This window comes from Zalophus californianus, chromosome 8 (assembly GCF_009762305.2).
Source record: "Zalophus californianus isolate mZalCal1 chromosome 8, mZalCal1.pri.v2, whole genome shotgun sequence".
Lineage (NCBI taxonomy): Eukaryota > Metazoa > Chordata > Mammalia > Carnivora > Otariidae > Zalophus > Zalophus californianus.
Genome location: NC_045602.1, coordinates 113,884,049 through 113,908,705, shown reverse-complemented (window position 1 = coordinate 113,908,705; position 24,657 = coordinate 113,884,049). Strand labels below are relative to the sequence as shown.

Sequence of the window (24,657 nt, the reverse complement as noted above, 5' to 3'; positions counted from 1 at the left end):
TAATCAAAGTGGTCTGGATGGCCCGTTAGAGCCCCAGACTCTAAAGCATGTGCCTAGTGTGAGGCTGTGATCAGCAAATGAATTCAGCCAACAAAATCAGCCAATGAGCCACACCTTCCCAACGACCCCACGGAGGCAGGGGTGCTCAGGCTCCCGTACCTCTGAATGAAGCTTGTGAACAAGTCCAGACAGACGAGCCATGTCTCAGAGTCCACCCAGGATTTAGAATATTTTACTGTTTTCCCAAGAGGGAAAACACAAAAGCCCTTTCTCTAGTTTCTCTGCTTCAAGTCGGGTGACAGCTCTGAGCAGCAAATGCCACCTTTAGTGTTTGAGATCCTTGTCGCTCTGCCACCTCTGGCCCAGTCTGCCTCGACAGAGACAGTGTTTCTTCCCAAAGGTAATCTGAGGGGGAGGCCCTGCATGGAGCTTTGGGCCTGGCTCTCATCAGTTTCCTCTACCTTCCCAGGACTGAAGGCCAAAGGAAGTCACATGGTGGGGAAGAGACCAGCAGGTGTTAGACATGAATTTTAGAACCACAAGGCCAAAACACCATAGACTCTTAGGAGTCATGGATTATCACAACTCTAGCATCTGAGAGACAAACTCACGACTTTTTAGCCTCATGGGGCTGGCAGAGATTCCACTGGATGGGAAGGGGCACATTGGGAATCTGATGGCTTCTGGGTCAGGGGCATCTCATCCGGTCAGAGGCTTAGCAAACATGCCCTGGTGAGAATATGGCCTGAGGGCTCCAGCCCCAGGAGGGAGGGTCGAGGGACAGGCCTTGGATAGCAACTTAATGGCAAAATTCTACAACCAGGCCCCTTGGGAAACAGATGAAAGGGGAGAGGGCAGCCTTCAGAAGGATGCCACCGGGCCATCCAGCCCTGGGCCCTGGTGCTCCAAGATCTCGATGGAGCCAGGTTTGTGGCAGGCCACCAACCACTAGGAGACTCTGACAGCAATACCATGATGGTCTGGCTTGATGGCACTTGCCCCTTGCTTGGAACGTGCTTTGTGAGCAGCACTCAGTGTCTGCAGAGCACTGCACAGCATCCTGATCAATAACTTCCATTTGCACAGTGTTTATAATAGAGATGAGTGCCCATGCCCCAAACCCTGGAAATGGCCTCGGAAGACGGGCTGACAATGGCTCTGGCCAGGCAGTGGGGATGTCTCCGGCCTGTTCTAAGGGCTACTTTGGGTCATCTGGAAAAAGGGTCAATACAACCACTCCACCCCTGGCCTCATCCTCATTCAAGGTCACTTTAGGTATTTACGTTAATGAACTTCACTGATTTTTAAAAATGAGGGAGAGTTCTCGGGTAATCATGATCTCATATCAAAACTATAAGAATCTCTGTTTCTCTCTCTATAAAAAAATCGCTGAAGAGATTAGCCCCCCAGGCTGCTCAGAGCAGGGCAGACCAAAAGACAGCGGTTGGACTGCTTTGCCAGTGTGCGAAATTCCCAGGAGAAACAGCAGGAGGCACAAAGGGAGCAGAGATGCTCCGGCTCCAGGAGCCTGAAAGCCCTGTGCCCTGGGAGATGGAGTCCTTCTCCTCCAGAAGTCCCTGGTGCTTTTCTGTCTCTGGCAGGGGAGCAGAGGAGCTTGCACTCTTGAGAATCCATGCTGGGAGCACTGCTGGCTGCCAGGCCTGGCAAGTGCGACCAGCTCAGACTGGTGATGTGCTCCAGCCAGGATCAGAACTCATCCCGCAGCTGAGGGGGCTTGTCCATGCCAAAGAAAGAGGACGGCCTCCCCTGGAGGTCCCGCTCCCGCTTCACGAAGGCAGTGAAGGAGGAGACACAGTTGCCAATAAAGTGGTCAGCTTGGCCAAGGATGTACAGGTCGATCTGGGCCACTTCAGGCTTCAGGCTCACCACCTTCACCTGCAGGAGGAAGGGAAGAATGTTTCCAACAGGGTGGTGACCAGTTCGGCCAAGGCCTGCAGCCATACCCTCAGCTCTCTTCCCTCGTGTGGAAGTGACAGACACAGAAGATGGGGCAGAGAGGACCAGGGCGTGGGGTCGGGCATTCTGGCAGCAGTATTACCCAGCGGCTGCGGAGAGGCAGTGGGAGAGGGGGAAGCAGGCTCCCCGCTGAGCAGGGAGCCGGATGCAGGGCTCAATCTCAGGACCCTGGGATCATGACCTGGGCCAAAGGCAGACACTCAACCGACTGAGCCATCCAGGCGCCCTAAGCTGAACACTCTTAAATGATGCCCTACTGCTCTATAGATGAAGACGACAAATCTTGAATGGGGCCCACAAAGCCCTGTTCAAGTCACCTCTCCACCTCTCATATTCTCCCCATCTCCCCTTGAGCTCCAGCCACTACCCACGAGGCTCCCTCCTGCCTCAGGACTTTTGCATGCACTCTCCCTCTGTTCGGGGTGCTCATCTTTTTGTCTGGTTAATTCTTACTTAGCCCTCACTCTGCAGCTCCAGTTTCACCTCTGTGGACCCCGATCTAGGCCAGAGTCCTCTGCTCTACATTCTCCCAAACCACATTCCTTTACTTTGCAGCACACATCTCAGTTTGTAGTTTCTACTCTGATTAATATCTGTCTCCTGCACCTGATGGGGTCAGGGCTGTGGCAGCCTTCTGGTCACTGCTGGCTGGGGCCTGCCTCAGTAAACATCTATTGACTGGACAAGTGAATGAGTGAGCCCCTGCCCCTACTCGAGCTCCTAGACCTCTCATGCAGCATACATTAGAGTTCGGTGCAAAGTCTCTTTTCCTGAGTCTAGACTGGGAGCTTTACAGGGCAAGACCACATCTTATTTACCAGTATCCCCAGCTCAGCAGGGCACCAGCTTAAATGAGGAGCAAGGGTGGGCTCTGAGCCCATGGAGAAAGGGGCTGAGGAGTGGGGAAGGGCAAGAACAGGGGCACAGGAACAGGAAATAGAAAATGGCAAGAGGCTCAAGGTGTAACAAATATATCAACTCTAAAAACTCACAAAAAAACTCCCTGGGACTCTCCAAATGCTTCAATTTAGTACAGAGGTGGGGGTGTGGGCAGAGCTGGGGCTGAAAGTGCTTTGCTGTCACACAGAGATTTCTGATGTAACAAAAATCATCATCTTGCTCTGTGGATGGCAGCAAAGAAATACTACTGGTTTATTCATGGCCAAAATCCCCGAGCAATTCCACCCACGCTCTGAAACTTACCCGCTCTGTGTCAGGCCCACTATAATTAGCTCTGAGACCTCTTGGGTAAATTCTATTCCTTCTTGGTTTCCTCAGCTATAAAATACAGGGGTTGCATTAGAGGAGTCCTGAGGGCTCCCGGCTCTGATGGTCTTCTATAACGTGGGTGGGTGGGAGGGAGGCCAGGATGCTCGGCTTCAGCACCTTCTCTACAAGTCAGGGCTTCCAGCCCGTGTCTGGGGTAAAAGGGAGAACGGGGCCCCTCCCATAAAGCCAAGGGTTCTCACTGCTAGAAAGCCAATCTTTTAAGGTCTGTGCAAGCATTTAGGGCTTTCATTCATCCACAAATCTTACTGAATGCTTACCATTACTTCAGTCATTTTATTGATACATACTTACTTATTACCTACTCTCCACTGATAGAGTACCAAACACATCCGCTCTTTACTCACACACTGAATATTTACCATTCACCACTTACTAAGCACAAAAGAGACTTCCCTTTATTCATCAATCACCTACTCCTACTATTGGTGACTGCTAACACTACTGAGGACTTGTTTTGTCCTGGAACTGTTTGTTGCTTCAATCTGACCTGCACTACCGCCCAATGAGATAGGACTGCTCTCAGTCCCACTTTACAGAAGAGGAAACAGAAGCACAGAGAGCTACAGTACCTTGTGCAGACAGCACAGTGAGCAGTGCTCACATTCTCCGGCTCCAGGGTCCAGGCCCTTAATCTCTCTGCTACACTGGGTCTCTCCCACGGGCCCACTCTTTATGTCCTTATTCGACGGTTACATAGCATCTACTGTGTTAGGCATTGTCGTGGACATTGGTGATGGCAAGGCCCCCAGATGCTGAGGAACAGAAGAGTGAGTCAGCCTTGGACTCTGCCTTTAAGGAGCCACAACTCTTGGGAAGTGGGCCGTGTTTCTGGCCTCACACAGACTAGAGAGTGCCTCCAGAGCCGATGTGGTAAAATGCGGTGATGGCTTCAGTAGGAAGCTACAAGAGCGCAGGGAAATCTGGAGAGAATGTGCCAGGGTGTTTGGGCTGGGGTTTGAAGGAAGGATAGGAATTGGAGCAGAAGTGGACATCTAGGGGCGCCTGGGTGGCTCAGATGGTTAAGCGTCTGCCTTCAGCTCAGGTCATGATCTCAGGGTCCTGGGATCGAGCCCTACATCGGGCTCCCTGCTTGGCGGGGAGCCTGCTTCTCCCTCTCCCTCTACTGTTCCCCCTGCTTGTGCTCTCTCACTCTTCTCTGTCAAATAAATAAATAAAATCTTAAAAAAAAAAAGAAGTGGACATGTAAGTGTCAGGAGGACATGAAGCATGTAGGGGAGCGGTGGGACCGCCCTGGAGCTTTCTTGGATTCCCTTCCTCCTACACCCCCACTGGGACCATACACACCTTCCCTTTGAAGAGCTCTTGGATCTCGGGCACGTAACTCTCGGAATCCGTGGCGATGTAGACTGACTGGGCATTCAGTGCATCCACCCAGAGCTTCACGGCCCGTCTGACTTCCTTCAGGTCAGGAAGGCACATAGTCAGGGTGAGAGGGGCGGCCGTGCTGCGGCTGTAGCCCACACACTGTGGGGAGGCCATGAAGTGGGAGCCCGCAGTCCCGTCCTTCAGCATGGCACAGGCATTCTTCTGCAGGGTCGTGGGGGGACACGGTTAAAGACAGCAGCTGGCCGAGGCCCCAGAAGCAAGAGCCACTAAGTGGAAAAAGGCTATACAGAAGCTCAACTATGTTTTTAAAAAAAGTATTGAGGGAAGAGGGAAACGCATCAAGACAGGAACAGCGGCTGTTTCTCTCTAGTGGCATACTGGCTTTTTACAAAATATTTTTTTCTTAGTCTTAACTGTATTATCTGGGACCTCCAGTAGAATTCTGAACCGTGGTGGTGATAACGGCAGCCTTATCTGATTTCTGACTTCAGTGGGAACACTTCTGGTAGCTCCCATGAAGTACATGTTTGCTGTGGGTTTCGGAGAGATAGCCTTTATCAAGTTAAGGTGGGTCCTTTCAATTCCCAGTTGGTTAAGAGGCTTTTTTTTTTTTTTTTTAAATCATGACTGAGTGTTGGCTTTTATCAAATGCTTTCTTGGCCTCTACTGAGATGATTATATGATTTTTCCTCTTTGGGTGCTAATATAGTGAATTTCGTTGCATTCCTGGGATAAGGTTTACTTGTCTCATATGCTCTTTAATATGTTATTGGAGTTTACTTGCTGATATTCTACTTAGGATCTGCACATTTATGTTTGTGAGAATGAGCTCTACTCTTCTGAATTGACCTTATCCGAGTTTGGGTTAGTGTTATGCTAGCTTTGTGAAAAATAGCATCTTATGTCTTTTTATGTTCTAGGCATGTATAGATAGAAACTGTTTCTTAAATGTTTGGCTAAAACCACTCACAAGATATTCTGAGCCTGGTTCCTTTTCTTTATGGAAGGAGGGCAGGAAGGGAGTCAATGTGTGACTATAGTTGACCCTTGAATGACACAGGGCATAGGGGCCGCCATCCCCTACCCCATATATAATTTTTGACTTCCCCCAAACTTAGCTGCTAATAGCCTACTGTAGACCAAAAGCCTTACTGATAACATAAACAGTTGATAAACACACATTTTGTATGTTATATGTATCACATACTGTATTCTTACAATAAAGGAAGCTAGAAACAAGAAAAAGTTACTAAGAAAGTCATAAGGAAAAGAAAACCCACGTACAACACCTCTCTGTAAAACCTCATCACTTTGCAGTATTTTTCAAGTCTTCAACAACGAGCATTTCTAACATACATATATACATATATTCTCTTATGTAAATTAAGGAGACTGTCTACATTTCTCCTGTTATTTTTACACAGAAGATAATCTGATGAGGTTTCTGCACATTTAAGCAGCCTCCAAATTTGGAGGATGACATCTTCAGTTTTGAGAGCCCCACCCAATCTCCAGAGCCTGTTTTTCAACAAAGAGTCTACTGGCTAAACAATTAGCTGGACCACAAGACTCCTGGGCTCTGGGTCTCTCTCTGGCTTGCTGCCTGACTTGGAGTCTAGCTTGATGTTTATTTAACCATCTGCAAAATAAGGACAAAAATGGCTATTGTTAAAACGAGGGCTGGCAAGCAAGCACTTTGCAGTCACAATTCTCATGTGTCTAAGGCGGGATCGTGGAACACAGCCCCGTGGATTTGGCTGAGTGAGACCTCTCTGCCCTGGCTGGGACTCGGTGCAGTGGGTTCAGGGTTCAACATCCACAGGCATGGGCCCTAATCAGGGACATGTCCAAGCCAGCCCTGAGAGGAAGGGAGAAATTACCCAGTCCGAGCCAATGCGCAGGTGAATGCCCACGTAGGGCCGGATGAGGTGGGTGCGGATGTGGGCCTCTCCCGTCCTCACCATCTCGTCTGACCATACCATGTACTTCTGGAGTGGCCTGTGTTCCTCCAGGACGGGGAACTGGGCCGGAGCCCCTGGCAGGGCGAGCACTGGATGTTCCTTTGGAGAAAATCTAGGCAGGAGACGGAAGGAGGGGAAGTCAGACAGAGGACACACAGCCTGGCCGCCTCCCCCACAGGACAAAGGATGGTGTTGCGCCATGCCCCAGAGACCCTGCAAAGGGGCCCCGCTAACATGCAAGAAGCACGAGAGGCTGAGAAACCCCAATAGGCTGATAAGGAACCGGGGCGGCGACAACAGGCACAATATACAATACCGTCCCGCCGCACGGAATTTACAACCCTCTTTGCTTGCTTAACAATTAAAAATTTACAGTAGAGCATGCCAACCTTTTGTATGTCATGCTGGCTTCCAGTCTGTGGTGTGGTAATTCACTCCGGGGTGGGGTGTCTGGACCGCGCCTCTGCCCTTTTACCCACATGGCGGGACTGGGACATGCAGCAGCTTCCACAGGGCCGTGGACAGGTCAGGCTCACAGGCAATGTGTACACTGGGTGAGGCCATTTGTGCGACATTTAACATATATTTGTTGACTGCCTACTATGTGCTGGGGCCCAGGGGAGAACAAGACAGGCATGATCCCTGCCCTCGTGAAAACCTGCCATCTACGGATGCTGTCATACTGTCCCGAAGGCTCTCCTTCCTTGTACACAATGCACATCGTAATTACTTCACCCTGTCTTTTCTACTAGACAAAGACTTCCGAAGGCATGCCTCCATGTGACTAGGACGGTGTCTGGCACATGTAAGAGCTCAGTGAATATTTGTTGACTGAATGAGTGAGGAGCGAACCCATGCTCCCTCTTCAGCTAAATCCAGAGTCTGTCCTAGCAACACGAAACATCCTGACAGTTCCATCAACTCGAATGCACTTTCAAGCTCCAGATCTCTGTATGCTTCTTGCCTTGACCTGGACTGCCTTCCCTCTGTCAGCCAAAAGCCTTTTCTTAAAATTCTGAAATCGGCACAGCCACTCTGGCAAACAGTTTGGCAGTTTCTTGTAAAACTAGAATGCAGTTACCATATGTCCCACCAATTGTACTCTTGGGCATTTATCCCAAAGAAATGAAAACCTATATTCACACACAAACCAGTATACGAATGTTCAGAGCAGCTTTGTTCATAACAGCCCCAAACTGGAAACAGCTCTAATGTCCAGGTGACTAGCTAACCAAACCATGGTGCATCCCACCACGGAATCCGACACAGCAATAGCAAGGAACAAACTACCGAGACAGGCAACAACGTGGGACGGATCTCAAGGGAGCTATGCAGGACGAAAGAAGCCAAGCCCTCAATCGTACATACTGTGATTGCATTTATGTAACATTTTTGAAATGACATAACAGAGCAGAGAACAGAAATGGAGATTAGTGGTTGTCAGGGGCTAGGGGGTGTGTGCCCGTGTGTGCGCGCGCGCACGCACATGCATGGTTAAGGACATAGGTGTAGTCATACACTGGTCACAGAGGATCCTTGTGAAGTTAGAACTGTTTGGGTATTTTGACTGTGGTGGTGGTTACAACCTATATATGTGTAAAATCGAACAGACCTAAATACACACACACACGTGCACATATAGAAGTGAGTGCAAGTAAAACTAGGACAATCTGAATACGATGGGTGGATTGTATCAATGTCAACATCCTGGTTGTGATACTGTACTATAGTTTTGCAAAATGCCAGCAATGAGCGAAACTGGGTAAAGGGTATCTGAGACCTCTTTGTATTCTTTCTGTTTTCTTTTCTTTCCTTCCTTTCTTCCTTCCTTCCTTGTCTTTGTATTATTTCTTACAACATGTGAATCTACAATTACCTCAATAAAAATTTCAATGAAAAGTTATTAAATATTTCAAAGCATAACAGGAAAATACAGAAAATAGCTTTACAACCTACATACACATGACCCAAATTAGCAGATATTAATACTTCGCTGGGTTTCAGATTTGTTATTTTTTTTTTTTAAGATTTTATTTGACAGAGAAAGAGAGACAGCAAGAGAGGGAACACAAGCAGGGGGAGTGGGAGAGGGAAAAGCAGGCTTCCCACTGGGCAGGGAGCCTGAGAGGGGCTCGATCCCAGCACCCTGGGATCATGACCTGAGCCGAAGGCAGACGCTTAACGACTGAGCCACCCAGGCCCCTCAGATTGTTTAAAAAAGAGACACTGAAATAAAAGGTCTATCCCGTCATCTTTCCCTCCTTTACTTCCTCTTCCCAGAAGATACAGTGGCTTTATGCATGACTACACTTTTACTATTTGTGCAAAAAGGTATTATTCTGTGTGCTTTTCACACAATGTAATGGTAAAGGTCCAGGCTGTCGAGCCAGACGGCCTTGTGCTAATGTCGACTATGCCACCTACTAACTCGGACAGGTGACTTACCCATTCTGAGCAGCACTTCCCTTATCTGTATAATAGAGCTAATAATAGCTCCTGACTCGTAGGGCTCTTGAGAAGATTAAATGGATTAATATAAGCAAAGCATTTAGAACAGTACTCGGCACATAGAAAGTCTTAAGAAATCCTATCACCATCACCATCATTGTCCTATTGCATGAAACCCACTGCAACTTTTTAGAAATTCAACTTTATGTTTTAGAGACTTGGCCACGTTGACCGTGTTAGCTTCTCTCGAAGTTTTCCATTTTGCACGAATAAGCACAGCAGCGCTGCAGTGGGCACGGCCCTTTCTTCACACCCAACCCAAACACCTCGGTCTGCAAACACCTCCCAACCCTCCAAGACCAGCTGCCACTCCCAAGCCTCGGCTCCCTGTCCCGCTTCTCCTTTGCTGCCGTCTGCACACTGACATGCTCGACAGCCGTCTCCCCTGCTCTACCGTCAGCCCTTACTGTTAGTGTGCTCCCAGGCTGCAGCCTTCCTCAGAGGCCGTAAACAGGTGACATGTAATTGGCAGGGCTGGGACCAGACTGAGACCCGAAGGATGAGGAGCCATCCCCGAGAAGAGTGGGAGAGAAAGGTAGTCCTTCCTGACAGGGACGTTGAGAGCAAGGTCCTGCCTCCTTCATGTCCCTGCATCCTTTGCACTCAGGATGGTGTTCATCCAGTGTCCCACATATGTACTCTGGGCACATCAGTGGATGCTGTGCATAAAGAAACTCCAGATGGGTGGAGGAATCTCAGTAGTGGAGGGGTGGTGGGGAAGAACCCCAGAGGTTCACTGCACCCAGCAGCAAGAGAATATGCCTTTTTCAGCTGGACAGTGACCAGGCTAAGGGCCGGACCTAGGGCGCTCAGGGGCAAATGGAGCTGGTCAAGCTTTGTTTCCAAACAACACCCTTAGCACTCCCTTTCTTTCCAAACAATACTCTCCTCTCTCATTGGGAGTAAATGAACACTTCAGTCTGGGCCTCTTGATGCTCATCAGGTCATGATGGCTGATGTTCCAGTGGGGCAGCCATGTGCCGAATCCAGATCTAGGGAGAGGGGATGGACATTCCAAATCTAGAATTCACCAAGGGTCGCTGCAGATTCTCTCCAAGAGGTCAGAGAGCGCACAGTTCCTGATTTCTCCTAGTGTTCCACTGCCTGGGAGATCACAAACTCTAACTTTCTACTTTTGAAATCTTTGGAGGTGACATCAGAAAGGAGTTTGGCTAAGGGCCAGATGGTAGTAGGTGTTCAGCTCATATGCGCTTCTTCTTCCTCTAACCCCTGACAACCTGGCCTGGTCTTTCTGGTAAGACCCCTGAATCCTCATTCCTTCAATCATTCATTCTAAAAATACTGATGTACCCATTGTACGTTGAGGCCTGTGCTAGGGACTACAGATCAGAAACAGACGGCAGACTCCGCTTTTGAGGGTCTCACTGATGGCAGTGGGGGAGCTGGGAGTGAGGTGCATAGTTAAGAACACCAGGTTCTGGAGCAGACTGCCTTGGATTCAAATCCTAGCTCCACCAATTCCTGGTTGCATGACCATGGGCGTGTTACTTAAGCTTTCTATGCCTCCATTTCCTCATCTGTAAAAGGAGAATAACAATAGTGCTTACCTCACAGGGCTCTTGTGAGAACCAAACGAATTCATACACGTAAAGCAAGTAGAACGTTGCCTGTCACATAATAAGGCTCGATCAGTGATTCACATACATGTACATATGAGATTATTATAATGAAACAAATGTCATGTAGAGCCAGGATGTCAGCGAACACTTGCTTGTTGCTTCTGTGACACAAGCCCTGGGCCAGTGTGTGTGGGAACTGTGGGGAGCAGAATTGCCCAGGCCCCTACCCTCGTGGGCTGACGCTGCAGCAGGGGAGATGGCTGTCGAGCACGTCAGTGTGCAGACGGCAGCAAAGGAGAAGCGGGACAGGGAGCCGAGGCTTGGGAGTGGCAGCTGGTCTTGGAGGGTTGGGAGGTCTTTGCAGACCGAGGTGTTTGGGTTGGGTGTGAAGAAAGGGGCATGCCCACTGCAGCGCTGCTGTGCTTAGTCGTGCAAAGTGGAACACTTTGAGAGAAGCTAACACGGTCAACGTGGCCAAGTCTCTAAAACATAAAGTTGAATTTCTAAAAAGTTGCAGTGGGTTTCATGCAATAGGACAATGATGGTGATGGTGATAGTCAGGATTTCCTAGGAGTTCCAAATACCTGTTACCTTCATGCCACGAGAATGGTTCAGCATGATGGTCCATGGTCTTTCAACATTTGATGTGCAATAAATATCTGTTGAATTAAACCTCTGCCAGGGTATTCACAGACTCAGAAGCAGCAGAGCTAGAAGGATTCTCAGAAATCACCTAGTGGGGAAGAAATACCTCTTACCCCTTCTCCTTGAATTAGCTGGACACATGGCAGCCCCAAATAAAGAGATTTCTCTGTACTTCTTACAGCTAAGGTATGGCCATGTGTTTAAGAACTAGCCAACGAGATGCAAGAGGGCTATATGGGACTTCTAGAAAGGTTCCTTAAAAAGGTGAGGCTGTGCCCCCCTTCTGCCCTTTTTTCCTTCCAGCTGCCTAGGGCAACGCTGTAATGGCTAATGCTTCATCAGCCCTGTGAGGGGGCACTGAGGATAAAAGCCGGTACGGGGTTGGCTTGGCGGGGTTGGCAGCCTGAGTCCTGACAGTATGATGGAGCGGCCATCGAGTGGCGGGTTGCATCCCTCAGGACTCCTCTTACTGAAGAAAGCAATACATTTCTATCTTCTTAATCTGCTGTTATTTGGGGTTTTCTGTAACATGTGGCTTAAATTAGGCCTGGTATACCTAGACCTGTGGCCATCCAAGCTTTTAGTTGATATACAAGAGGATTACTGGTTAAAGGTGGTGGTGGGAGGGACCTGAGCCCCTCCAGGTTGGCCCTGCATTGCCAGCCTCATGGCACTAGAGGCCCTTCTCAAGAACTCTGAGGAACAGTATGGAAACCACAGACCTTGCTCACCCCTTTCATTTTACAGATGGAATGGTGGCCGGAGAAGGGAAGTAATCTACTCCGTCACACAGTGAGCCGGGGAAAAGCCTGACCCTTTCCAATGCCATTCTCCCTACACCTCTACCCCCGCCCCCAAAGGACAACTTTCTACAGCAAGCAAGTGTCCACTATTTTAGAAAATGTTTAGAATATATACACTCTCCAGCTCACTCCTACAAAGCACTCAGGCTGCTTATCAGCCTGCTTTGCCAGGGCCTACAAAGCCCTGTGCAGTCTGACCCCTGCCCACTTCTTCTCCAAGCTCCTCACCTGTATGGCAGATTAATTCTTCAAATCTTCTCTTGTTAGGTGGACTCTGTGTCCCCTCCCAACGGCATGAAGCAGGAGTGACACTGTCCCAGTCACCAGGCCCAGGCTTTAGGAGCCAGCAGCTTCTATTTCCCATCTCTTGAAACATTCACTCCCTGGTTGTATCCTCTCAGAACTTGGCTGATATGCCGTCAGAAGTCCAAGCCACATGGAGAGGCCTTGTGTACCCACACCAGCCAACTGCCCCAGCTGAGCTCCCCGATGACAGCATGCATTACCGGCTAGCCATGAGCGAGCCCTCTTGGACATGCAGCCCAGCCGGGCTTCCAGACTCCAGCACCAGCTGACAGCTGACAGGTGACTTCAACCACATGAGACCAAAAGCAAGAAGTGACTGGCTAACCCAAGTGTCCATCAACAGATGAATAGATAAACAAAATGTGGTCCGTGCACATAATGAACTATTCAGCCTTAAAAGGACTAAAATTTTGGGGCGCCTGGGTGGCTCAGTTGGTTAAGCGACAGCCTTCGGCTCAGGTCATGATCCCAGGGTCCTGGGATCAAGCCCCGCATCAGGCTCCCTGCTCGGCAGGAAGCCTGCTTCTCCCTCTCCCACTCTCCCTGCTTGTGTTCCCTCTCTCGCCGTGTCTCTTTCTCTCCATCAATTAAATAAATAAAATCTTTAAAAAAAAAAAGGACTAAAATTTTGATGTATACCACAACACAGATGAGATCTGAAGACATTATGCTAAGTGAAATAAGCTAGAAACAAAAAGACTAATATATCATTCTACTTATAAGAGACCTAGAATAGGCAAATTCAGACACAGAAAAGTTGAATAAAGGGATAGGGCGGGGGGGGCATGGAAGAATGGGGAGAGTTGTTTAATGGGTACAGAGGTTCTGTCTGGGGTGATGAAAACGTTCTGGAGATGGACAGTGGTGGTGGCTGCATACAACAGGGCACAGTACTTAATGCTACTGAATGTACACTTAACGTGGTTACAAAATAATTAAATAACACACACACACACACACACACACACTCCATTGGCACAAATACACATATATATCCCAGTAACCATTTTTTTGAAATCTCGTGTTTGTTTACGTTTAGAACTGATCCTGCTAGCAATATTTACTAACCTGGTAAATAATATTAATTCCTCCTCAGAAAAGGCAGTTGAGTAATACTCAATCACAAACTACACAGAGTAGTTTCATGTTAAGCTAATCTGTGTAGGTATATAGGTGTTCGTAAAAGTACTGGAGGATGTAAGTATATACACCAAGCTGCTAAGAGTGTTTTTTGAAGGGGGTGGTGGATTATGAGCAAATGTAATTCTCTTCTTTATTAAAAATTTAAAAATCTCCCACCCAGTCTGCGGTGGGTTCTAAAGGATATTTATAGCAAGAAATTAGATGTTTAACATGGATTGAAACTTTGTACAGTTGGGATTCTAGAAAGAAGATGCAAAACCAAAAACCAGAACTGCCTCGCTGACCCCTGTCAACCCACAGAACCTGAGAAATAATTACCCACTGCTGGGGACCCATTCCAAAACTGGTTTATTATTCAGTAACAAATGATGGAACAGTCCCCATTCTCTTCCTCACTCACTCCACGAAGCCACACTGGCTGTCTGCCCCTCCACCACACCAAGCCTGTTCCTGCCTCAGAGCCTCTGTGCTCCATGTCCCCACCATGAAGAACTACCTTTCCCTCAAGCTTTTTCCATGGATGGCTCCTTCCCTTCAGGTCTCTCATGGCCTGAATGTTTGTGCCCCCTCCCCCGCCCTCTCTGATTCATAGTTGAGGTCTCAACCCCCAGTGTGATGATATTAGGAGGTAGGGCATTTGGGAGGCAATAAAGTTTAGTTGAGGTCATAAGAATAGAGCCCCCATGATGAGATTAGTGCCTCATAAGTGAGCCTGCTCTCTAACATGTGAGGACACAGCAAAAAGGTAGCAAGTAAAGATCACTGCAGCCCAACCATGCTGGCACCCTGATCTTGGACTTTAGGAGCCACCAGCCTCCAGAACCATGAGAAACAAGCGTGTTGTTTTAGCCTCCAGGCTGTGCTATTTTGTTATAGCAGCCCGAGCTGAGACAAGGTCTCGGCCCTCCAACCACACATCACCTGTTTCTGTCCTTCGTGGCACTATATCTTCTAGAAACGAGGTGATCAAATGGAAATACCCTATCAAGATCAACCACGAGGGAGGAGTAGAACCTGCCATGACTGAGTATCCTCAGTAGCTCCTGAATTAGCTCAGAAATCCCAAATGGGAATTGGCAGCTGTTATAGGCACAGCTATTCTCCGTGGTGATTAAGAATGGGTGCTCTAGGGGCGCCTGGGTGGCTCAGTCGTTAAGCGTCTGCCTTTGGCTCAGGTCATGATCCCAGGATCCTGGGATCAAGCCCTGCATCAGGCTCCCTGCTCGGCGGGAAGCCTGCTTCTCCCTCTCCCACTCAGCCTGCTTGTGTTCCCTCTCTCGCTGTGTCTCTGTCAAATAAATAAATAAAGTCTTCTTAAAAAAAAAAAAAAAAAGAATGGGTGCTCTGGAATCAGACTGCCTGGGTTCAAATCCAGCTTTGCCACTTCAAGCTGTGTGACCTTGGGCAAGAGACTTCACTCCTCTTTGCTTCAATTTCCCTATGTGTAAAGCACAGAAGACAGTAACTCCTGTCGCACAGACTTGTGGAAGGATCCAGTGAGTTATCACCTTAGAAGACTTAGGTAGTGAAATGAAAACTTAGAACGGTGTCTGGTACACAGTAGGCACTAAATAAATAGCAGCTTTATTATGTATTAAAGAGTTACATTCGGCCTGCAGCTGCCCTCTCAACAGCTGGGTTCCCTGGGCAAGTTATCTTACTTCACTGAGCTGTTTCCTTATCTGCCAAATGAAAATCAATCATAAAACCCACTTCATAGAGTTTCCCAAAGTTTCTCTTTATATGAAATAAAGCATGTGAATAATAATATTAACAGCTAATACTGGTTGGCCCCCTACTATGAACCATGCGCTCTATGCCCTAGGAGGCAAATGCCACAGGGCTCCTTCCATTCAACCACGAGGATATTCAGGCCAGACAGCTGGAGAGGCTGCTCAGGGTCTCCTGAGAAAGAGGCAGGGCTGAGTCCAAGGCCAGGTCTGTCTGATTCCAAGTGCGGGACTCCTTTCTCTACATCAGTCCATCCTTGGTCTACAGAATGCCGAGGGATATGACCATGTATGAATTCACATGTTCCTCACAGCCCTGAACCCAAGTCTGACTTTTAAGCTCACGTTCCTTCTTGCCATGCTATAGCATCAAGGCAAGTGCACTCTGTTTGTTAGCATCATTATAACTAGTATGTGGCTCCCTGAAGGCTGAGGCTGGATCTTCCTCATTTTTATGTATCACCTCTGGCCTTTGAGCAGTATGTCTCATACGTGACAGACGCCCTATAAATATTTCACAGCCTGTGCCTGTGCCCTGCTAACCTATTTTTCTTAATAGGGCCTACTGGAGTGCAATTAATAAAGCACATCCAATTATCAGGATGACATCATTTCTCAGTCTGCACCTTAAGTTGCTTTTCTCTAGAAGCTGCTTCCAATTCTCACCTTGTGAAGAGGAAGGTAACAGGGGAGTGATTCTCACGCCTAGAGGAGGAAATCAAGACCCATGTGACTGCACAATACTCTTTTTATGACATCCTTTATCGGCCGATAAACTCTTGCTCAACCTTGTGGCAGGTCAATGTCCCACCGTGTCAGGCGTTGAGATGGGAACAGATCACACAGGATCCCAAGTTCAACAGACAGAATGGCCGCACCTTTGGTCTCAAACATCAGGGTGTGGTACGGGGGGGGAGAGGGGGTCAGGAAGGTGCTGCATTCTCAGGGGCCCCATGCCCCTCCCCTAAACCCAGCAACACTGCCCCCTCCAAGTTACCTCTGGATCCACTGGTCTTTGTAGGAGGCACTGAAGGAAATGCCTGAAAAAAGTTCAGACTTGTTGAAACTCACATGAAACTGATCCCAAAATGGGCCAAAGGGATTTCCTTCCTGCAGAAAGAGAGAGATCAAAGACTTACTGAGGAGAGAAAGCCCTCTGGGTATGGGCCCAAGAACTGTGGGTGGGGGAACCCTAGTAGACTAGACTTAGACTGAAACCCCTTATAGGATGGCCAATAGGAACGTCACTTTGTAAATCCTGAGCTGGGGACTGAGGAGAGCAACTCGGCCTCCAGTCCGGTTTCCAGCAGATGTTCACCACAGTGTCTAAAGGAGTCTTACCCACTAACATGCCACATCCCACTGACCCTGCAGCACTAGTGGGGGTAGAGGAAGGAAGTGGATTTTGAATTTGGGCTTTAGATCTTGGACTAGAGCTTTCAGAGACTTTCAGAGACCAGCTAACATGATGCCTTTATTTTCAAGATGGAAATCAGGGCCCAGACAGGGTAAGACCCTTGTCCAAGGTCACACAGCAAGTAAGGGCAGTGTCGTGGCTATAAGCCAAGCCTCCTTTCTCAAATTTCATGGCTCTTTCAACTACCCTCCCTAAACTTTAGCATAAGCACTGAAAGACATACTGGGGATTGTCTTATTCCCAAAGTGCCAGAAAATTACGAATTTCTCCTGATGAAATATGACTATTTCTTATTTACCTGCCGAAAGGCAGGAATGTATAAAAGATAAGACGGTGGATAATGGAGCCAAATTACCTAGAGTTGAATCCCAGCTTATTTGCTATGTGACCTTGGGCAAAATATTGAAACTCTGTGTTGCACTCAGCGTCCTCTCTATAAAATGGGGATATTAATAGTACTTCCCTCATGGAGCAGCTGGAAGATTAAGTGGGTTAATATGTGTAAAGCTCTTATGGTACCTGGCTTGTAGTAAGTGCCATAGAAGTATTAGTTATTATTTGGGGCACCTGGGTGGCTCAGTAGGCTAAGCGTCTGACTCAATTTCAGCCCAGGTCATGAGCTCAGGGTTGTGAGATTGAGCCCCCAGTCATCAGGCTAGTGGAGCCTGCTTAAGATTCCCTCTCCCTTCCCTTTCCCTCTGCCTCTCCCCCCATTCTCTCTCCTGGTGTGAAAAAAAAATTATTATTACTCATGTGGCACTTTACAGTTTATAAGCACTCTTGCACCTGGCCCTCGTGACATTATTGAGTGAGACAGAGCAGGGATTGGTGTCTTTCTTTTTCAGGTAGAAATAAAGGCTCAGAGGAATGAAGGTCCTCTGCCCAAAGTGACACTGCTGACAGAGGTCAGAAATAGGACTTAAATCTCCATCTTTCTATGTTAACCCTTCTAGTGCCTTTCCCCACATATTGCTGTCACAGTGTCTCAGGGGCCTAGAGGACATGGAACAGGCAGAAAAGGTCCCCCAGACCCACCTTCATGGGGCACGTCTTCTTATCAGGGCTTCGCTGGGCTGCCACCTCAAAGCAGTATGCCACCCGCCTCTCGGGGGGCCAGTGAGTGGGTGCCAGCTTTTCCATGAAGTTCTCCAGGCTGATAACTCGATGGTAGGCCTGGAGGGGCTCCAGCTTGAAGTACTTCTGGTAGGACACATGGAGCTACATACAGGAAAAGGTGCAGAAGGGGAGGCAGAGATCCCTCCTCAGTATCCTAGTGGCTCTTTTAATAAGACATTCATTAAAACCATACACTCCAAGACCCAGACAGCTCAGACTATAAGCCAATGAAAAACTTTTGGAAAAGGACACCAAAGCTAGAAGAGAAAAAGACTGGGAGAATTTATTTGCAAACTAACGAAGAAACAGTAACATCTTTTGTGTTCAGAAATGCTTGCTGATCTAGATGAAAAAAGACAAATGATGTAAGGGAAAATGTGAGCAAAGGACAGAAGTGAACAACTCACAGCAAAGAAAACCCACATAGCCAATACATTCAAAAGATGTACAAACTCACAACTAGAAAAAAGCATGTCACAGTTACAAGGCACTTCTCACTTATTAGACCAGCAAAGATTTAAAAGCTTAACTTTAATTGTTGGAAGGGAAGTGGGGAAATAGGGGCTGCTGTATGTGGCTGGTAGTCGAAATGTACATTCTGGAACAACCACTTTAGAATGTAATATTGCAGCATCTACTAGAATTTAAAATGCTCCTTCCACCTCTCTGTATTTTCCCTAGAGAAGCTCTTCCACTTTGCATGGGAGATGGGTTCAGGTATGCTCAGTGCCACAGCAGAAGTACAGGAGAGACCTCAGAAGGAGAAGACATTATGTTCACAACAGTGGCTGCCTCTGGGGCCAGGAGGAGGGAGTGAGACTAGCCTTGGGAGCCACGTGAGACTTTATCTTTCAACAACTTCATCTGTAATATTTTATTTCTTTTATTTAAAAAAGACATGAAGCAAAGAGAAAATGTTAAATAATGATCACTTCTAGAGGTGGGTACGTGGATGGTGGTTATATTAATCTCTAGTTTTCTAGATTTTAAAAAAATTTCTTAGAACACCATGGAATAAAAATTTAGACTTTATCCTATAGGTCAGGGTTCCCAAGCATGTTCCACTAGTTCATGGGGATAATCTGCAATCAAAAGGCTCCAGAGTTAAACAGACCTGAGAAATGCTGCATTAAGCTGATTTCTTTACTATAGAACTTCTCAGTATGCTAATGTGTATTTTGAACCTCCAATTTTGGAGGATGGGGAATTGAGAATATAATTTCCCAAACTGATTTCCTTCATGAGCCATTGGCATTTCAACAAACAGAATTTGGGATATTTATTAGCAACAAGGTCTTGCTGAAGGATTTTATTTTTGTGAAGATTTATTTATTTACTTTTTAAAGACTGTATTTATTTATTTGACAGAGAGAGAGACAGCAAGAGAGGGAACACAAGCAGGGGGAGTGGGAGAGGGAGAAGCAATGCAGGGCTCGATCCCAGGATCCTGAGATCATGACCTGAGCCGAAGGCAGATGCTTAACGACTGAGCCACCCGGGAGTCCCAGATTTATTTTTTTACTTTTTAGAGAGAGAGAGAGAGAAAACATGAGCGGGAGGGGCAGAGGGAGAATCTCAGGCAGACTCCAAGCTGAGCATGGAGCCTTACACGGGGCTCAGTCTCACAACCCTGAGATCACAACCTGAGCTGAAACCAAGAGTCGGATGCTTAACCGACTGTGCCACTCGGGTGCCCCTTGCTGAAGGATTTCAAACAGAAGTAAAAAGAGATTTGCCTTTTAAGAAAGATCACTCTGGTGGCAGAGGAGAGAACATATGGATGGCAAGATCAGGGTAGGAAGAGGAATAAGGAGGTTACTACAATGGTCCTTCTATGTGTTCAAGTACTCACTCAACATGTATTTTTGAGCATTAAGTCCAAGTGAAGATGGAAGGCACGGACAGCTTAGCAGAGGTAAAGGAAGGTGGAGTAGAGGGTAAAAGGAGGCATTTAGGATGACTTCTAGGTTCTGGGCTTGGTATGCAGGTGAATGGAGGTAACATAAACTAAGGCTGGGAATATAAGAAGTGACACAGGTTTGAGAGGGAAAGATGCCAAGTTCAGCTCTGTCTTTCTGAATCTGAGGTATCTCTGGGACATCCAAGTAGACTCAAGGGCTTAGGAATTAGAAAGAAACACAGGCTTATGGTCAGAGGAGAGTCTGGGCCACAGAAAAGATTGGGAGGTACGTGGAGAATAGTGAAAGCCACAAGACTCAACAGAAATTTATAGCAAAGCAAATGATGGTAATAATAGCAACTAATTATTTATTGAGTGCTGACTTAGTGCCAGGTGCTGTACTCATCACATTTCACGGACTTGCTCATCTAATTCTAAGAGGTAGAAATACAACCATCTCCAGTTTACTTATGAAGAAACCCAGGCAGACAGACTCCTGATAACGCGTCTGAGTTCACATAGCTAATAACAGAAAGAGGAGACACACCAACATTTATTTTTTATTTTTATTTTATTTTATTTTTTTGAGACAGAGAGTGCGTGCGCATGCACGGGAGAGGGTGGGGGTAGTGGGAGGGGCAGAGGGAGAGGGAGAGAGAGAGAGAGAATCTTTTTTCTTTATTATTTGAGAGAGAGAGTGAGTGTGCACAAGCAGGGGGAGAAACAGGCAGAGGGAGAGGGAGAAGCAAGCTCCCCGCTAAGCAGGAAGTCCGACACGGGGCTCAATCCCAGGACCCTGGGATCAGGACCTGAGCCAAAGGCAGAGCCACCCAGGCGCTCCAAGAGAGAGAATCTTTTTTTTTTTTTTTTTTAAAGATTTTATTTATTTATTCATGAGAAACAGAGGGAGAGAGAGAGAGAGAGAAGCAGAGGGAGAAGCAGGCTCCCAAGGAGCAGGGAGCCCGATGAGGGACTCGATCCCAGGACCCTGGGATCATGACCTGAGCCGAAGGCAGACGCTTAACCATCTGAGCCACCCAGGCGCCCCCGAGAGAGAGAATCTTAAGCAGGCTCCACGCCTAGCACAGAGCCCAACTCGGGGCTCAATCTCACAACCATGAGATCATGATCTGAGCCGAAATCAAGAGTTGAACGCTTAACTGACTGAGCCACCCAGGCGCCCCAAGGCACACCAACATTTAAACAGTGAGTGGAGAGAGAGAAGCCCCCCATACAGCACAATGAGAAAAATGCTGAGAAGTCAGGCTAAAGCAGGAACAGACTATGTCTTAGAAGACAGAAGAGGGATGAGAGGCTCACGGTTCCAGGTGCCACCCAGAAGGATAGATGGAAGACTAAGAAATGACCCCTAGATTTGGCAATTCTGAGGTCCCTGGTGGCCTCTGTGAGAACAGTCCCAGTGGGGAAGGGGAGCCTAATGGGATGGGTTGAGTAACCCACAGAAAGAAGTAGAGACTCAAAAGATTCTTGGCTGAGAAGGCAAGGGAAGAGAAAGAAAACAAGGCAGAAGGAGACAGACAATGTCTAAACTATAACAGTGAGTGCAAAAAATCTGCACATCAGTGGCTCCCAGTTACTGAGGACTTCCTATGTCCTAAGCACTTTTCATTGATGAACTACTGATTCTAAGAGAGAGGCATACAGTATTCAAGGCATGCTACAATCACTAACTCATTATGGGAGGTAGTCACTGTTACTACTGGCCTCTTTTAAAGATGAGAAAACTGAGGCACGAAGAAATCAAGTACTCTGTCCAGGCTACACGGCTAGTTAAGTAGTAAAGCCAAACTACGATCTCAGGTCCGTTGGCTTTTTTTTTTTTTTTTTTTTAAGATTTTATTTATTTATTTGACACAGAGAGAGGGGGAGAGAGAGAGAGCGCACCAGCAGGGGGAGCGGCAGGCAGGCAGGCAGAGAGAGAGGGAGAAGCAGGCCCCCGCGGAGCAGGGAGCCCAACGCGGGACTCGATCCCAGGACCCTGGGATCATGACCTGAGCTGAAGGCAGACGCTTAACCAAATGCGCCACCCAGGTGCCCTAGGTCCTCTGGCTTTTAACCTCTAACTGATAAAAAACCTCTCTTAATCTAGGCATACAAAATAATAATAGCAAAAAAAAACTACACAGAGAAAAGGCTGTAAGAATGATATACATTTTTGTACATACAAATATAATTTTTTAAAGTTTATTAAAAACTTTTAGAGTCAATTCATTAGATTAATTCAGTTCCTACTGCCAGGCCCCTGGGGATCCAGTGTGAACAAAGACAGACATAGGATCAGTGGAAGACACAAAGAAAAGGCAAGGAATTAGAGGATGTGGAGTATCACCATGATGGGGCGAGACAGCTCTGGAGCCAGACTGCCTGGGTTGGCGGCCCTGAACACAATATTAACTAACCCGTGCCTCAGTTTCTCCTTCAAACTGACAATAGCATCCATCACCCTTTGACTAATGGGATAAGCAGAGGGTGGGACCAACCAGGGGTGGAAATGGAGCTTTAGGTTCAGATCATAGGCCCTGGAGTCAGACAGACATGGGCTTGAGTGCCAGCTCTACTATTCACAAGCTGTATGACCTTGAGCAAGTTACCTAACCTCTTGAAGCCCATTTCCTCATAGGAATGTGATGAGGGAGAAAAGAGCTAGTCCTCATGCAGTGCTCAGAACAGTGCCTGGCAGACAGAAGGCACTGGGTAAGTGTTAGTCAGTTAGCCAGGGAAGACAGTTTGGGGTGGGGACTGGGGAAGGCTCAGAGGAGCAGGAGGTAAAGCCCAGAGAAGGACTGGGTGTCAAGAGGAGGTACAGGACTGGGGTAGGGTGGATAAGGGGAGGTACTCACATTGGTGAAGGGAGGCCTGTGATGCTGGTACTCAATCCAAGGGGGTACAGCCAAGGTGCGGTTCAACAGCTTTGCAAAAGCCAGGGAGCCCAAGAAGTGATCAGCCTGGTTCCCGAAGCGCCCTGGATGGTATATGGTGGTTGAGGTGAGGCCTGGGACACCGAGGGCATGGGGCATGCAGGATTTGGAAAGGATGCAGGGCCAGGGGTGGGAAGGGCCAGGACACCAAGGAGAGCCAGGGGAGCTGGCAGCATAGGATCAAGTCTGGACTCATGGGTTTAACACTCAAGGCCCTCGAGTCCTACCCTTCTGCCTCAGCCGCTCTAGGTTCCTTGCCATTTCCCAAATATGCTCTCCACCTCCCATCCTGACCCCATGCCTTTGCTCCTGTTGTTCTTTCATCCAAGGGTGAAAGAACACCTCTATCTCCACCTCTATCTCCATTCATCTGTGCATGAAGGGGCAACTCCAGCACCTCATTCACTGGAATCCTTTCATCAACCCCCTGCTATACTCAATCCCCTCCTCTGCCTCCCACCTTGGATTGGAACTATTTATGGTTCTTTGCTTTTCCTCAAATGTCCTTTCCCACTTCCTGGCCTTTGTACTGGCTGTTTCTTCAGCCTGTGAATACCTCAGGAGCAAGGACCCTGTCTGATTCTTTTCGTTAGCCCCAGCATGACATCCATTCATTCATTCCACAAATACTGAGAGGCCGCAATGTGCCAGGCTCTCTGTTTGGTGCTGGAATACGGGATTCAGCAAGAAAGATAAGGTCTCTGCCTTCGAGGCACTCACAGTCCAGTTAGAGAGACAAGTATATAGTAGTAAATTCTGATCATTTCAAGGAAGAAATGGAAAAAGCTTGGTGATAGAGAACAGTAAGGTGGAGATTATTTGTGTTGAGGTCAGCAAAGCCCTTTCTGGTGACATTTAAGCTGAGACCTAAGAATGGGAAGGAGTTGACCTGGCAGAAGTGAAGAGGAAGGTTTTCCAGTCAGAGGGAATAGCACAGGTTTCAGAACCTGAAAATGTGTGAGGAACAGAGAGGGAATAAGAGTGGCTACAGCTGGAGGATCTGGGGAGAACGGAGTGGTAGTAATGATGGGCAGAGGGCCAAATCATCAGGGTCTGGAGTCTGGAGGGTTTTAAGAAGGAATGACTTTTACAGTGACAATCCACCATCCCATTTAAATTGCAGCTTTTAGATTCTCCATTACTCTTCTCTATTTTATTTTCCCATAGTGTTCATCCTCTTCTAAGATACTATGTATAATTACTCATTTTTTTTATCTTTTATTGTCCGTATCATCTATTGTATCTTTTATTGTCTGTCTTTCCTAGCTAAAATGAAGGTTCTACAAAGGCATGGCATTTTCTGTCTTACCACTGCTGTATCCCCAGAACAGAAAACAGTTCCGGGCACAGAGTAGGGGTCCTATAAATATTTGTTGAACGATGAAAGAATCGTCCAGAGCCAACGTTGAGTCAGTGACATCAAGTCCTGCCCCGCTAACTCCATTTACTGAACTCTGGGCTGGCTTAGACCTTGCACAAGACACATAACCTCTCCTGGTCTCAGTTTCCTCATCTGCCAAATGGAAGGTTGGACACAGAGGCCCCTCGGGGCCGTCGCAACTGAGGCAGAAAGGCGAGGAGCAGGCCATGCCCCGCGCTGGGGTTCTCTCCTGGACATGTCAAGGTATCTCTGGGCGCCTTAGAAGAGGGCCTTCTCCTCTCTGGGCCTCAGTTTTCCCATTCGAGCAGAGGGCTCGGGAGACCTTACCCATGCATGGGCAGTAGAGCAGGTAACCCGCCGGGTCCCAGGAGCCCGCGGGCAGCCCCGGGAGCGGCAGAATCAGCAGCAAGAGAGACACAGGCAGCGGCAGGGGGGACGATGCCCACGCGGCGGCGCCCATGACGGCTCCGGAGCCCGAGCGCGCCGCGGTGCGGAGGCGGGGAGAGGAGGGACGAGAGCGTCCGCCCCGCTCCCGGCGGTCCCCGCGCGCTGCCCGCGCACCGCCCCGGCCGCTCTAGCCGGCAGGCGGGCGGGACCATAGAGAGCCCGCGGCA

At 48.0% G+C, this 24,657-nt stretch overlaps 1 protein-coding gene across 2 annotated transcripts; it reads right to left on the bottom strand.

Moving 5' to 3' along the window:
- Positions 1 to 1,354: 1,354 nt before the first annotated feature.
- On the bottom strand, positions 1,355 to 24,576 carry POFUT1 (protein O-fucosyltransferase 1). Of its 2 annotated transcripts, XM_027624250.1 has the most exons (7): positions 24,371 to 24,503; positions 22,585 to 22,706; positions 17,743 to 17,925; positions 16,288 to 16,400; positions 6,495 to 6,687; positions 4,573 to 4,815; positions 1,355 to 1,896 (listed from the first exon to the last, which is right to left on the bottom strand). In XM_027624250.1, the coding sequence occupies exons 1-7, from the start codon at positions 24,501 to 24,503 to the stop codon at positions 1,708 to 1,710; spliced, it is 1,176 nt and encodes a 391-aa protein (XP_027480051.1). In that variant the 3' UTR covers positions 1,355 to 1,707. The 2 variants fall into 2 exon arrangements, with proteins under 2 accessions (XP_027480051.1, XP_027480052.1); XM_027624251.1 differs by lacking the exons at positions 1,355 to 1,896; positions 4,573 to 4,815; positions 6,495 to 6,687 and adding an exon at positions 15,573 to 15,995 and having other exon boundaries at positions 24,371 to 24,576.
- Between the last annotated feature and the right edge of the window lie 81 nt (positions 24,577 to 24,657).